This window comes from Epinephelus fuscoguttatus, linkage group LG1 (genome assembly GCF_011397635.1).
Source record: "Epinephelus fuscoguttatus linkage group LG1, E.fuscoguttatus.final_Chr_v1".
Taxonomy (NCBI): domain Eukaryota; kingdom Metazoa; phylum Chordata; class Actinopteri; order Perciformes; family Serranidae; genus Epinephelus; species Epinephelus fuscoguttatus.
Genome location: NC_064752.1, coordinates 40,447,630 through 40,463,168, shown reverse-complemented (window position 1 = coordinate 40,463,168; position 15,539 = coordinate 40,447,630). Strand labels below are relative to the sequence as shown.

General features: G+C 38.9%; 1 protein-coding gene across 3 annotated transcripts in view; it reads left to right on the top strand.

The window, feature by feature from the left end:
* The first annotated feature begins 6,190 nt into the window (after window positions 1–6,190).
* Window positions 6,191–15,539, top strand: part of LOC125886590 (integrin alpha-5-like) — a 57,383-nt gene continuing 48,034 nt past the window's right edge. Inside the window, exons 1-3 of one of the 3 annotated variants that reach the window (XM_049572926.1) lie at window positions 6,434–6,575; window positions 7,421–7,513; window positions 7,911–7,937. In XM_049572926.1, coding sequence (XP_049428883.1) covers window positions 7,509–7,513; window positions 7,911–7,937 — 32 coding nt within the window. In that variant the 5' untranslated portion in view covers window positions 6,434–6,575; window positions 7,421–7,508. Of the gene's footprint in view, window positions 6,576–7,420; window positions 7,514–7,910; window positions 7,938–15,539 lie in introns of all 3 variants that reach the window. The other 2 variants (XM_049572931.1, XM_049572920.1) reach the window with 2 other exon arrangements.

Sequence of the window (15,539 nt, the reverse complement as noted above, 5' to 3'; positions counted from 1 at the left end):
ACTATGGGCTCTTGTCATTTCTTGATTCCTTTCCTCACCTCCTCTCCTTGCGTCTAACTCCCTCCCACCTGTGACGCCAGCAGAAAAGGCGCTGACACGATGAGAGAGGAATCGAGGCAACAGGCATTTAACTAAATGAGACATCCTACTTCAGAGGTGTAATTTTAAAGTGACGTAAATTAAATACAACATGTGGCACAGCTGCATCATTGGCTGTGTGTCACACCTCTTTCATACATAATGGGTGCTGACAGGACTTCTCCAAAGGATACATCTGTGCATCCTCGCTAATAGTTCCTCCGGCAGGCCTCCCATTTCCTTTTTCCTCGCGATGCATTTTAGGAATCCAGACGTCCTTCAAGATGGTGTGCTGAGACATTTCCGAGTCACAGGCAGGAGGACAGAGGAAAGAGGAGACAAGGAGGCAAGACCTAGACAAATGAGAAAAGTCCCTTATGTTTGATTTAAGATACTTTTCAAGGAAATGTACTCAGCACATTTTTAGACCTCAAGGCTGCACATAATGCATTTTGGTGAGATACACTGAATGTAATTCTGTAATCCACTGACACTGATCCCTTACCTGCCATAGCAGTCATAATTACATAGAGTCATCTGAGCCTCTGGAGGCACACATTAGCAGCCATGTTGTTTTAATTGTGGTAATCCCATGGCTTCCTGTGTGTGTAGGTGGGCTCGTGCATGAATGTGTGTGGAGGGAAGAGTGCTCTTTCCTCCAACATCAGTGCTTGAGACAGCTTGCAGACACTCCTAGTAGGCGTGTGTTATGTCTCTTATCACCTTTACTCTGACATAATGCAGACAGTCCTGTGTGTGTGTGTGTGTGTGTGAGTGTGAGTATGTGGGAGTTGGGAGGTAATTTTGGCTGTGAAAAGACATAAATAAAATCCCCCACATGGCTGGTGAGTTGGGCAGTGGAAAATACAACCCTTTAAACTTAACAAGCCTCCACATAGCAAAATAATTGCCGAAACATTGAAATAGGTGTTCCAGCGTGCTTCTTTTCTCAGGCTTTTTCAATTAGCTTGCAGATGTAAACTAGCTCAGCAGGTCTTTGAGCTTTTGCAGTTTCAACGTGCTCCTTGTAGCTTGGAACATAATCTTTTTCCACAGTCTTGAGCCAAATCAGTAAAGGTCACCCATGTTCACTTTTTCCTCTTTTCTGTCTTTGAAAATAAAGTAAAACAACTCAGTGCACACTGAGGTAAAGATGCATCAGACAGTAATCAGTTCATCTTAAATCTGATTGATCTGTCTTTAATGTAATAAGTGCCTTTGGTTTGTGGGCCAGTGTTTACTGTGAAGTTAATTCATTGAGCCAACTTTGCACAAACGTAATGTTTAGCTCCACTGTTTGACTCTCTGTGAGGTTGAGACAGAGACACAGGGGAGGTTGTCACAAGGTGTATCTGCTAAGTAAGTTTAAATGCACAGTTAGGGTTTGAAATCATGAGGAAACAGTTCTTGGTTAGTATATCATTACTGTAATTTAAAATATTTTAGGATGTTTAGACATGAGGCAGGACAAGATGTCTGAGAAGTTCAGTAAATGGTGAAACATAATTTTCAGAAGTGAGGCGACAAAAAATATATATTGTGGTAGCTCGTGGCTACTTTCATTGATCTAAAGTTAGATAGGATAGGATAGGCTAGGATAGGATAGGATAGGATAGGATAGGATAGGACAGGATAGGCTAGGATAGGATAGGATAGGATAGGCTAGGATAGGATAGGATAGGATAGGATAGGGTAGGGTGGGGCGGGGAAGGTGGGATAGGATAAGATAAGATAAGATAAGATAAGATAAGATAAGATAAGATAAGATAAGATAAGATAAGATAAGATAAACTTTATTGTCCCAAAGGAAATTTGTCTAAGCCAAAAAGAAAGTGCTAGACACAGCTGCATGACATTCAAAACATAATACATTACCACAGGAACAACTATGTGCAGTGAACAACATGGTATCACATGACATAGAACAAAAATTAAGCCGAAATATTGCACATAGCCCAAAATAAATTAACCAAACTACAAGACAAGAATCGTATAAAAGGCCTATAAACACGTGACCATGACACCATGAGTGGTGCAAACTTAAGCAACCAAGCCAAGCACTAAATTATCTTTATATGAACCAGCTCCTCAGCTCAGCAAGACATTACCACTATGGGGGATTTACTAGTTGTTTGTTCAGTGATGCAAAAGAGGAAGGAAAACTTAAAACGGTTACTTTTGCATCTGCTGGATCTGTAACGTCTGCTTAATGTTAAAAGTTCATATTCATTATAAACGATGTGTGTCAGATTGTTTGGAATCCTGTGTGCAGGTTATGTTGCAATATTAAAAATTAACCACAAAGAACAAAAGGTTGCGCAGAAGTCAATGTGAGACCTAGGCGAATTTGATGATAAAGTTAACACTAAAGATGTTATCCAAGCTGCCAGAAGAATATTACACACATTTTTTTTTTATTCACACTTTATTGTCCCCCTAGAGGAAATGTGATATATCACAAGAACCTTTGCCTTTAGAGAAGAAATTATGCTTTGTATCACCCAGAAGGATACAAATCTCATATCTGTAAAACACAGAAAGTTTAGAACAATATAAATGACATCCAGCTCTACATATGATCATATAAATGTTAAAAAAATGTTTGGTGTTTAAAGTTTGTGAAAAAAGAATCTTTGTAAAGTGCATATTAGATTTTTGAGTGATAGAACGGAGACATCAATGCTTTCCCAGCAGGATTGTGCCAAACTGGGTATTTTATGCCAAAACATGATCTTTGCATGTTGTAGTATATTCTCTTTAAAGTATTATTTTCTTGGCCACTGGAGACAGTACACACTGACATATTAAAAGTAATTTTCCTGGTAAATGTGTTAACCGCATATTTACACACCCAGCAGACAGAGCAATGTCTTGTTTAAGGCCACCTGACTCATTGGAGTTTCCCACAAGCACTTGAATACACCAACACAAAAGTTGTTTTTCCATGCAGCAAATTACGCAACTATGACAAACAAACAAATTAAAACTTTTTTTTTTTATGTCTTTTATGCCAGTACATTTTAATGTACTGTGCCAGTGATTCCAAGTGTTTGTGGTTGGTAGTTGAAGGGGAAAACGACATTGTTTACTGGCTTTTATCACAGTACTACTCATTCCAATGATTTTAATCAACACAGTCACTTCATCAGGTGGCTCACATTTAAGAACCAAATAATAAAGCTGTGTCAGTTATGTCTGTGAATGCAGCTGTAGACCATCCTTAAAAAACTACAGCAGTACTAACAACTTGTTCAGATCTGTTGTTTAATGTGGAGGCACAGCATGTTGCAGTTCATGCTTCATGCCAATAGAGGTCAATAAAGGTTATAGATTGCTTGATTTCTTTTTAATCACAAGTCAAACCTGGGCTATGTATACTACATACGGTAATTCATATTCCTGAGTCTTTGTCTCTGAGCCATAGTACTAACTTTACGTTGACTATGTATAACCTGGAGCTTTTGATTGGTGGAGGTTGATGGAGGCAGCAGACACAGCCAACTCAACTGAGGGAACACAGTTCTTGTAATCCAGAAATTCACTGAACTTAAATTGACTGTTAGATTTTACAGTGAATTATGGGCAGATAACAAATAATAACATGACATCTGTGCTGTGTATAATAACCAGTCCATTTAAATCATTATTAATGTTGCCTTTTTCACCTCTACATGAAATAAACTGCTGGATAAAGTCACTCTCAGCACATTAGTACATCAGCTGACATTTGTTAATTTATGAAGGGAGCTAACTATTGTATTATCAGTTGCAACAAGGCACAGCGTACTGCCTCTGTGCCATGTGAAAATCAGTTTTTACAGAGAGAAAACGCTCTTTGTCCAAGTTCCTGTTGCCTTTGGCAGGTAACACATCTTGACTCACCGCTCTTAAAATGGGACCCTCTTTTCCTATGAAGTACACACACGTGCGCACACACACACATAACCATGAGTAGACTTACAAATAATCACATACTGTATACTTGCCTGTCTGTCAGCCTGCCATGATTGCAAGTTCACTTCCAACACAGTGATGAGAGACAGAGCTGGAGATGGATGTCTGTGGGTTTTCCAGGTTTCGTCACACTGAATGCTGTCCTGACATGTAGAGTAAGTTACAACAAAACCTCAACTTTCTGACTTCAAGCTCACTTTGAAGATTTCTTGTGTTTTGAGCATTTGGCCGACTCATTACATTCATCACTGTCCTGTTTCCCCAGCTAACTCATTCTTATTCCATTTACATCAAACATACTGAACATGTAAAATACTTACCTACATAACATTAATGTCTTCTGTTAAAAAGTAAAAGCTTTCATTGCTGCACACACTTCACAATTGTCAAATGTGAATCTGTTATAGAAAGTAGCAAAATATACACAATTATTGGTGCAAGAGAGACGAAGTCACAAGTACAGAGCCTTGAGTCTTGCTTATGAAGTACTGAGTGAAGGCTCATGTCAAGACCTACAAGTCCAAAGTCAAGTCCAAGTCCTTAACATTTTGTTTTAAGGTCCTAAAAATGTCACTCATTAATGCCAATTTGAATGTTCAAACAATTATAATAAAATTATTTCCAAAATTTGAGTTTCAGCATGTTGTTGATTTATCCAGCTGCAGCTTTATTGTTTGGGCTCACTTTCACTGCTCTCATGGAGTCATTTTAGGCAACAGCAGGTAGCTGTTCTCAGCTCATCCAGTGTCCCAGTGCTGGCTTGGGGATGCTCTTTCTTTTTAGCTTGCGTTTTTGTTGCAGGTCTTCTTCTGTTTACTTGTCTCTGCCATGTACACTGTTGTTGGTATTGTTGTGCGCTGAGGATATTGTGGAAAAAGGGGGCTAGTGCAGTGTATGCATGAGCAACGACTGACATTATTAATGCCTGTTTCGGGGTCAGAGGGCGTGTCACAAATCAATGTACAGTGTTTCACGAATCCAGGGTTAGTGTATCATACACTATACGTGTAGGCTATCTGTATACAGTATGAAAAATAAATAAACATAACAGCATGTCATTGTAACTAACTTTATGTTCTGTCTTTCTTTGTTTTGAGACCCTGAACACTGGCTGCACTGACCCTTGGAGCAATGCTGTTATGCTGTCAAATATGTTCACATATTTGTGAAACATTACATTGATTTGTGAGATGCTCTCTGACCCTGAGCCGATCTAACAGTAATTTCCTATGTTTCTTATGTATTTCTCTTCTTTTTAGCTGTTTTATTATTAGCCGCTAGCTGTTAGCTTAATGCTAACTTAAAAAAAGGCTAATCCAAACCGAGCCGATCTCGTTAATGTTTGCTGCTTGTCAGGTTAATGTTTTAATACTTCATTCAGCATACAACTGAGGAGAAAACTTTCGATTTATTATTTTTATTTCTCTCCTCAAACTCTCTAACGTTACAACCATTTCCTCAAACTTCCAGCCACAACCATGGCTACAACCAATCAGGATTTGTGACTGCCATAAAGCCAATCATAATGCGCAACGTCATCAGTTAGCGCGGGACCCCGGACAAATCTGGCAGCCCGGACACATTCGGTACTTACAGCGGATCTGTGTGATAGGTACCCCAACAGAAGGGGTACCAAAAATGGTAATGGTACGAAACGGTTCCATTGGTTCCAAAACTTTTCCTGTATGAAAAAAAAAAAAATGCATTCCGAACCGTACGGTAGTATACTGTGGAAACAGGGTTTAAGAGACTCTCTCTGGCTCTGATTGGTTGTTTTTGTTAAGGCCTGGTGGATTTTTGCAAATGGCATTAGGAGCACTAGGAGGGAACAGAGGATCCGGATTTTTTTCACAGATTATCTGCCTCATGTACTACTGTCAGGATATCAAACATCACAAACAGTTTCTCGTTTAAAAAAGTTACCTACTGTAGCTTTAATAAAGAATTTGTATTATATTCCTATGTAATTTCTCCTTTGACCTAAATCTAATAAAAGATTGAAGTTTTGCAGATATTTGCATTTCTGTGTTGTGTCATGTTTTACAACATTACCTCAGTGCTGTTTCTGAGGGGACCAGACTGTCTGGTAATATTTAAAGCTCCACCCCAAATGAGGTTGCAATCATCCCCCTCTCCCTCCCTCTCTTTCCCTCTCTCTCTGACTGTCCTGCCTTTCTTTACATTTCACTATGCACTCTGGATCAGTACATCGGACCTGTTGGAGCTGAAGGGATTATTATTCAGGACACCAGTTTATGATTACTAGCCCACATAAGGAACAGCACGGATGATGCGTTTTGCGCTTCAGCTGTTCAATGAAAGAAGAGACGCGCAAAAGAAGAGATGGGCACCGTTCTTGGACTTTCACCTCCCCGGTCATGGGGAAAATGTTGTCACTACACCGTGTTGGCTGTACCTGTAGTGGTGCTTTGGCTCCAGCTTTGCACTGCTTTTAACTTGGACACGGAGAAACGCGTCGTTTTCACCGGACCACCGGGAAGTTATTTCGGCTATTCAGTGGAGTTCTTCAGTCAGGCATCCAGGTATACAGTCTTTGTGCAGCATCTCAGAGCTTCATGTTGTCCTTCACTTGCGCAAGTCAGTGGGAGAAAGTTTACAGAAGTTACTTCATCATACTTTATTGGCCTTTAGGTAGAGTATGAATGAAAGAGTGACTGACCCCATCAATGTAGTTGCCTTTCGTACCTTCAAAAACTTATCCTTTATGAAATCACCATTGTACAATCAGTGCATCTAAAGAGACAGGTCTGCAAACATGCTTCATTTTTAGATAATAGTTTATATAGTACAATATTTACAGTGTAGGAGACGATCCCAGCAATATCCCTATATTGTTTTGTGTGGATAGCATTCAGTTTAAGTGATTTTGTCATAGCCATTTATATGATCTTATACATTTAAGGGACTTTGACATGTGTTTGCAGAGCAGCCTACATTGTTGTATAAGATTACTACTTTAAAACTCATTACAAAACATACAAGACAAAGGACATTTTAAAGTTTAATTGTAGTCTGTTGAATATATTTCATAGTGACATAATGATGGATATGTTAGGGTACAAAGTTTCACTCATATAGGCAGAGCATACATCTCTCTCTCTCTGTCTCTCTTGCCCTCGCGCGCGCACACACACACACACACACACACACACACACTGGATTCCAGCCCAAGTGTGATTGGAAACAGACATACAAGTCTGTGTTTGATTCAGAGAGGAGGGGGTTAACCTACAGCAAAGTAAGAAATATGCTAATCTTCTGAGTATGCACTGAAGGGACAGTAGGGGTTTCCTGCTGTTTTTTTTTTTTTTTGACAGATGAAGAACTGCTGAGTGAGATAAACATGTTCTTCTTCCTTTACACACAGCACGTACCGTCACCTGTTTTTGCTCATTGAGAAAACTCTCCCCACGGCACTTGTGTGGGAAAACACACGCTGAGTAACTTGGATATGAATGAAGTTAAGTATATCAACCGAGGTCAATGTGTTTTTGGTCCTCCATTAATTGGCTCCTCATAGACACTTTGTGCTTCTGTGCACATTGAGTTACAGAGCTATGCTTTACAAAAATGTTTTTTTTATAAGCCTATGGTATGTCAGACTCGATTATATTACTGTACAAAATAACACGTTAATATTTTGGTTGTTGTACATATTGTGGCTACCTAGAAGCAGATTCACAACCTACAGGTTAGCCTACATTTTGCTTTGTTTTCACTGTAGTTAATGTCTCTACTGAGGCTTTCAGGGAACTTCTTAGTTGATGTGACGTTTGCAAATAAGATAAATTCTTCCTATCAAAAATACTGAATTCATAAGCAAGCTAAAGCACCCTTGCTCATTTCTGTGTACTCAGGGGTTTCACCACTACAGGCTTTGTCAGGTAAGAAGCTTTTGGTGGCTAATGTTAGCCAACGTTAGTGAACTTTAGCTAGATAGATATTGCAGTGAGACACTGTTAGCTGATTTCACAACCCTTGTCCTGCGTACTACTGTTAGCTATGCTGTATTTCCTATTTACCATCGTCCCATAATTGTCACAGCGGCCATTGTTCATCAATGACAACAGTCTAACTTTAACCTGTAGCTGTTATTTAGCTAACAGCTAGCTAACTTAGCAAACAGCCATCAGTTATATCTGTTAGCATAAATCCAATGTAGACACATCAAGTAATGTGCGGAGAATTTAGAAATAATGGTTCTTTATTTGAACATTTACATTTTAACTTTACTGTGTTTTTAAATGTTAAAAGCTTATAAAATATGATTTTTTTTGTTGCTTAAAGTAGGCATTGCTAAAATGCAGTAGTAATATACAGTGTCACCTGGACTGATTAAACCCATAGCCTAAATGTTAGCATTATACATTTCTGCAAACTACAGACACGTTACATTTGTACATTATGTGAATAGGTTTAGTTTAGGAAAATTTAGGTTTCATTATTATGTGGTCATCGTGTAGTTAGGTTTACGTTTTGTGGCACAATCCCGGAAGAAAAGGCAGCGATGTCTCAGTAAAAAACACTTGCTGTTCGTGACACTATCCCTGGTGGACAGTCTATGGTGGAAACACAGTGATGGTGGTTAAAAGGCTGCTGGAAACACAGCTATGACTCGCTAAGAACAGTCAGTTTGTTGTTTGTTGGTCTCGATCAGTGGTCTGCAGCTTGGCAGGTGTCATGCCTTATTGACACGCCATCCAAATAAAACTCAGCTCATATACTACGTCACTTTAGAAATGTCGATATGATATAAATCTAACATATCTGTGGTTTGCAGAAACATAAAGTGCCAACATTTTCCTCTGATGCTGAGCTTTCTATTACAGGTTATTTACACATGAAGAACTTAACAATCTTAGAACAAACATTTTTTTTCATTATGACTTCTTAATTGTCATACTTTGAGTAGTATTTTCCATGGTATTGATTTAAACCCTTTTTTTGTCCACCACTCGAAGACGTTAATGGCTAGCTGATCAGATGCTACATTAAACCTAAATATAACTGGCGAACAACATAGAAAAACATAGAACAAGCTGATTCATCCCTTCCTGTGTATTAAAGCCTATTGAGAGAGACAGTCAAATACATCTCTCTCAACCAGCTGTTCACAGCTGCTGTTGCTCATGAGCTGAGGGCCTCTGTAGGATGTGTTACATCATGCGAAAGCCCTTCATACATGATGACGGAAATCTACTGTATATCAGCTGTTAATCTGCTTTATGATAACCTGCTGGAGAGAAGCTTGTAGTATGAGTACAATATTTGATAGCTGCTCCTGTGAAAGGTGCTCAGATCTTTGCCTTGTAATATCCTGTTTAACCTTATCAGCTCTCAGTGTCTCAGTATTTCCTTACCAGTAATGGAAAGTCATATTTAGCCTACTCAAGCACTGTAGAATGTAGAATGTAGAGGTATTTTTATTTTTATTTTTATTTTACTTTAGTATTTTCATCCTCTACTACTTCATACTTCTGCTCCAATACAATTCAGAGGAAATATTATACTTTTACTCCTGTAAAACGAGTTGTAATTAATCTGCAGATTGACATTAATACAAAATAAAATCAACAAATAAATTATGATGTAATATTACAGGTTAACATATGTTAAGACATTATTGGTCCCTGTGGGGTAAACTCACAATCATACAGTATATAAAGCAATTAAAATTAGCCTCACCTTTACCAGCTGTAACATTAAAGTGATGAACACATGGCTGCATCGTAAGAGTTATCCAGCAACATACATTATTCTGAAATTGAAAGCATCATGAGTGCTATTTGGTAGTAGGATATTTTGATGCCTATACTTTGGTACTTTAACTTACTTATTTTTTTGTAAATGCAGGACATTTATTTCTTTGTCATTGCTACTTGTACTCCAGTATCAGCACTTCTTCCTCACCCACATCCTTGGGGGCTGACAGAGTAAAATCAGTGTTGCTTTAATGACTGTATATTTTTTCCTGTGAGGAAATTGGTTAAGATTCTCTCAGTTTGCTTAACTAAGCTTCTGGCAGTTCAAGGCCATGTTGTTGAGCCATTACTGAGATGTTGATTTAGACCAATGTATGCACATGACGCCCCCCTTTGCCTGCCTACACTGAACAATACAACATTTTGTTTTTGACCAAATACATGTATTTTGACAGCTTACAGCTATTGTTGAACATCTTCATGTGCATCGAGCGGTTCTTGTTTTGTGGTGGGTAAACAACACGGTAGAAGGAAGATGCTTTCCTGAATAAGACCAGTGTTGTCTTTCTGCCAATGGGGATGGTTTCTGCTGGTTGTCATGCATGCAGACAATCACTACACTGTTTGGCTGGAGGGCGCCTTGTTAAAAGTTGCTCCTGTTGCTCACCATGCCATCTTTGTTTTCACTGTCTCAGCCCGCATGTCCAGATAAAGTCAGTAAGTCTAGTTTAGGAGGTAGATATCAAGTGTGTTGGTAGGGCTGGTTTACTTTGGCCGATAAAAAGATTAACAAAGCTGAGCAGAAAAATGAGATTTGGCACATTGATTGGGCTGGTAATAACAGACAGAAAAGGGACATTATATATTTATTTTTTTGCTTTCTTTGACTCTCACCAAAGGTTGGCTGAGGGAGTAGGCCTATAGTTTCAATAGGGTTGCAAAGGGGCGTACAATTTCCAGTAAATTCTGGTAAACTTCCAGAAACTTGGGAACCATGGGAAGTTAAACTGGGAAATTTTGGAAATATTCCAAATTGGAAACTGCCTCCACACATTGGATGGCAACTGTGGCATTTTTCTGTAAAATAAGATAACAAAAAAGCTTTTAAAAACACTAATGCAATGGCATGAACAGATATATAGTTAGCTAAACAACTGGAATACTCTTCCAAATATTTTACAATCGATGTATAAATTCTTGTATTGTCTTGCAGGAGGCAGAAGAAACAGCATCACATTTGAAGTAGCTAGCACCATATTAAGCTAGCCTCTTAAATGGTCAATGAAATGGTGCTAGCTAGCTTACGTTTGGCACCTAACTTACCAGTTCAACATTAAGTTCAACATTAATGCCATAGATCAAATAGGCCTATATTTACCCCATAATATTATCAAAACTTACTTGACTTTATGTAGTCCGCAAGCTCAAATGTGCTTCAATAGTTTTGTGCTTAAAGTGTGGCCTCAGTACTCCAGGGTTGTAGAAATCATCAGTTCCCGTGATGGAGGAATGCACAGTGCATGTAAGGGGTGTGGTCTCAATAGCCCTGCAGTAAGCAGTGTGCTGTGTGCAGCAAAGTTTCCAACTTTGAAAATTTGCAACCCTAAGTTTCAACATAACAAAGTTCCCAAGCCACCTAGTTTGTGAGGGGTGTCAGTTTTGACGTTTCTGTTCCTTTTCTGACGATCCACAGAACTGACACAAGGCAGGGAAAAAGCTGAACAAGGATTATTGAGAATACAAAAAAAGAAACAAAACAGCAGGCCAAGTCCTCCCAAAATTACATCTCGTATGGTCCACTACTGACTCGATGACCTATTTTTATATTTTCTCGTACTACCAGTTATTATACTTCAACATCGCATAACACGGTCAATAACTTATCACGATCCACAGCAATAGAACCTTCATGTCGTCTTTACACAGGGATGCACAGATGTCTTAAACAAATATTTATGTGCTCAAGTGGCTCATTCAGGTTTGAAACCCCACTTTAAATATTGAGCTGTAATTCTTTGATATACTTTAAGCTGTGTCCTAGTTCCATACTACTAACTGCACACAATGTGATGCGATACAGTGTGCCAAAAATCAGTCAAGCTGTGGCTTTAGAATTTCACTGCCATTTAAGCTTCATAGGGAGAAAACAGACTGAGTGAAATATTGTGACTGCAATTGGATGTATTGCCTTGAATATATGCACAGACATTCATGGTTCCCAGAGGATAAATACTACTCGTATTCATATTATTTATTTGCACAGTATTAAAACAATTGGTTTTAAAAACAACAACAACAACAACAACAACAAAAAACAGATTGTGCAGGTGAGATGAAAAACTCCTTAAAGGGTTATAAGTTATCTCACCTAAATATTCAATAAAGCAAAAAGACAAAGATTTAAAATTGCCTTTAATCTGACTCGGATGACCCTCTGGCTTTCCAGTCGTGCCTCCAACAGGTTGGCAATTTGGATTTAGAGTGAAATATCTCCACAAGTATGAGATGGATATCTTTAAAATTAGGTTCATGCTCCCCAGAGGATGAATTTAAATGATCTTCTCACTTTTCAGCTTGCACCAACATCAGGTAAAAAATTATGTTTGTCCAATACTTTTTTATGACCAAATACCAGCAAAACTAATGACATCCTCACTAGCTAAGATAATAAATATTATACCTGCTAAACCTCAACATTTTAATATTGCCATTGTGGGCATGTTAGCATGTTGATGCAGTGTTTCCCACAGAAGTTGACTCTGTTTGTGGTGGTAGCTGGTATAGAAATGGTCTGTAGTATAGAAATGGGACACAGCTGTTGAAATCCTGTGATGTCGATGAACTTCTTTATGTTTCCCAACCTGTCTCTGAGCTCTACATTAAAGCCATATGAAGCCACCAAAGAGCTTATGTTGCTAGCACAGTTTTACTACACAGCCAGTCACAGTTAGTGCTGTGTTGGGTTTTACTTTTATATATCAAGAGAATCTTGATCTGGTTTTTATATTGGTATTAGAACCAGTCAGCTGACCAAATGTACAGTCTAGGAAAGTGGAGATTTTTCCACTGCAGCCTATATTTTATTGTAGCTTTAATGTAGATTAAGCTAACAACTAATTTAATATTAAGTCATATTATTCTGGGCCACCCACATATGCACAAGTTTAATGCATGTATTTAAATGCCAACCAAACAGCAGATATTGGAGTTGGGGGTCTGGCTCATACAAGCATCATATCCTGTTTATTATAACAACCCAGATAAAATCTTGAGAAAACTGAACAGGGTCAGCTGGGATACAGAGGCTCGGTTGGTTTTCATGAACAAATATTGTGTTCATTACTAAATGTAATAGAAGATCATATCATTACACCTCAGCGGTTCCTGACCTTTTTGGCTTGTGCCTCTTTAAATGACTCATCTGCATGTGATGTGACCCTTTTTTTCAGATGTTTGACATGACAATATGTTGTGTGTAATATAACCTAGAGGGTAAAATTAGTCAGCTTTTTTTTTATAGAGAGAGAAACTTAGGTATTAGAGAATGAAAAATAAACATAATTTTGCACAGAAGAAATGTTTTGAGCAGGTTACGATGCATACAAACACTTAAACTCAATAAGACCTACCATTAAGATATGACTAGTTACAGAATAATGTCGCTATGCAAATGCATTCACTGGAGCTCATAAATCCTTTAGTAAAAATTACATGTTGCATCTTTGACCTGGCCATGCCTTTAAGCCATTTCCCCAATTGCAGATGTTCCTGTTGAACGTGAGTGAAAGGAAAGGAATCCTCATTTCAGGTCTCAACAGAGGCATCAATCATCCCACTGATCCACATCATGCTGTAGAGGAGGCTATTGTTGGCTGTTAAGTTTTCATTACAAGTGCTTTTAATTGACTCTTACAAATCCAGTCGTGCAGAGATCACAGGGGGTGGCAGTGGGTTAAAGTCCTGTACCTTTGTAAGAGAAGCTCATTGAAAGCCTGCACCCTGGTCGGCTAAGTGGCTGTGGAGTGAGTGGTTTATAAGGAAAGCTTATCCAGCCATGTAAATATTCCTCTGGTGCTCTCCAGACATTTTGGGGGATGGGGGGAAGTACAGAGTCTGTCTGATCTCTGCTAATGTCATCAGTCACCAATGTCTTAAGTTGTGCCATGCGCTGTGGGCCAGGCCTTTTTAGCAGGGCTGTCTGAAAACCTTAAAAGAATAGCTGATTTGTAATGCACCCTCACACACAAACACATGTAAATTTGCATGTTGGAGGGTGCATGATATTTGCACATACACCTCGCTGTATCCTTCTCTTGCTATTCATTTCTTGGCTGAAACCTTTGGAGATAGGGACCGAGATGGTTTAAAATTGAGACAGCACATTTTAGAGTTATTTCCTGTATCTGTGTCACATGGGTTTCACCGCTGCCCCACGCCCATAGAACGCTAGCGGTGGTCCTGAGTTTGTTAATTCCAATGGGAGGAATGAACGTTAGCACAAATTATGACAGAGTTGCAGAGATCTTGCAACAGCTGATATTATGTTGTACTCAGCTGATATCAGATACTAAGCAGTTAGATATGAGCAGCAAGGCACAAACATTAAATTTGTACTGTCAGGTGCTGCCTTAAATACTGTTGTATTTAAAGCTGTACCTGACTCCAAATTATGCCAGTTGAATCAGATCTGCTAATGGCGCTAATGAGGGATTGGATTTTTTTTTTAATTTACAACTTCTGAGCAGAAGAGGTAAGATAATGCTATCTTGGAGCCTCGTGGTACAGAGTCTGTCCACCTCTGAGCTGCTGTGTCGTGTCCGCAGCTAACTGTACCAAAGAGTAGCATAAAAGTCAAGAGCGCTCAGTCATCAACAATATCAGGGGACCAAAATGTCCCCGGAAGTACACTTCACAGTTCACTAACTTGTAAAAACAACAAAACCCCCAACTGCTCGACTTGAAGCAGTCTCAGTCAACTGATGGGCCTCCAACTGATGATTCGAATCTCCGACTTTCAAGGAGTAGCCCTCATTGTATTGTTTTGAATCTGCTTTCATCCATCCACACATTGCTCACAACACTTCAAAATTAAATGGGGGGATGCGGTGGTGAGAGATGACTACACCCACTTAGGAGACAGGAAGTGTATACCATTTCATACCATTGGTGCATCTTGTAATGTGTCATCTTTTGTTATAGAACATTTGTTGATAGGGATAAATGCCACCTTCCCGCCCATTTTGCAGATATAACAGCAGCTAGCATGGCAGTTGCAGTCAGTTTTAACAATTGTATAGATCTGGTAAATATGTTTGCTAAGATAGCAACTTTGTAGCAAGTTAACTTTAAAGCCTGTCTATATTTTAGAGTAACATGAATGAAATAACTACTTAATGTACTACATAATGTAAAAGAGGTTTAAAGTGACAAACCCAGAGAGAATTATCAACAGACTCTACAGTCCCTTCAGCTCTACTGAGTTTTCCCAGCGTCTTTCAGCTCATTGTTTTGATTTTTATGGCCCACACCTTTACTGTTTTGGTTCACTCTCACAGCTATGTCAGCATTGTTTCCAGCAGCAGCAGCCCTGATAAACCCATTACCTGCTCAGCACCAATCAGCAGTCAGACATAGTCTGAAACTAGCTGGTAAACATCTGCTATATCAACTTTATGAGGTGATAATATGTCAGTGTTGCATTTACAACTTGTTGCGCCAGAAAAATGAATGCAGGTTTAAATCTACACTAAGTTCAAATTTCACCTTCAAAGACCTCACTGGCAC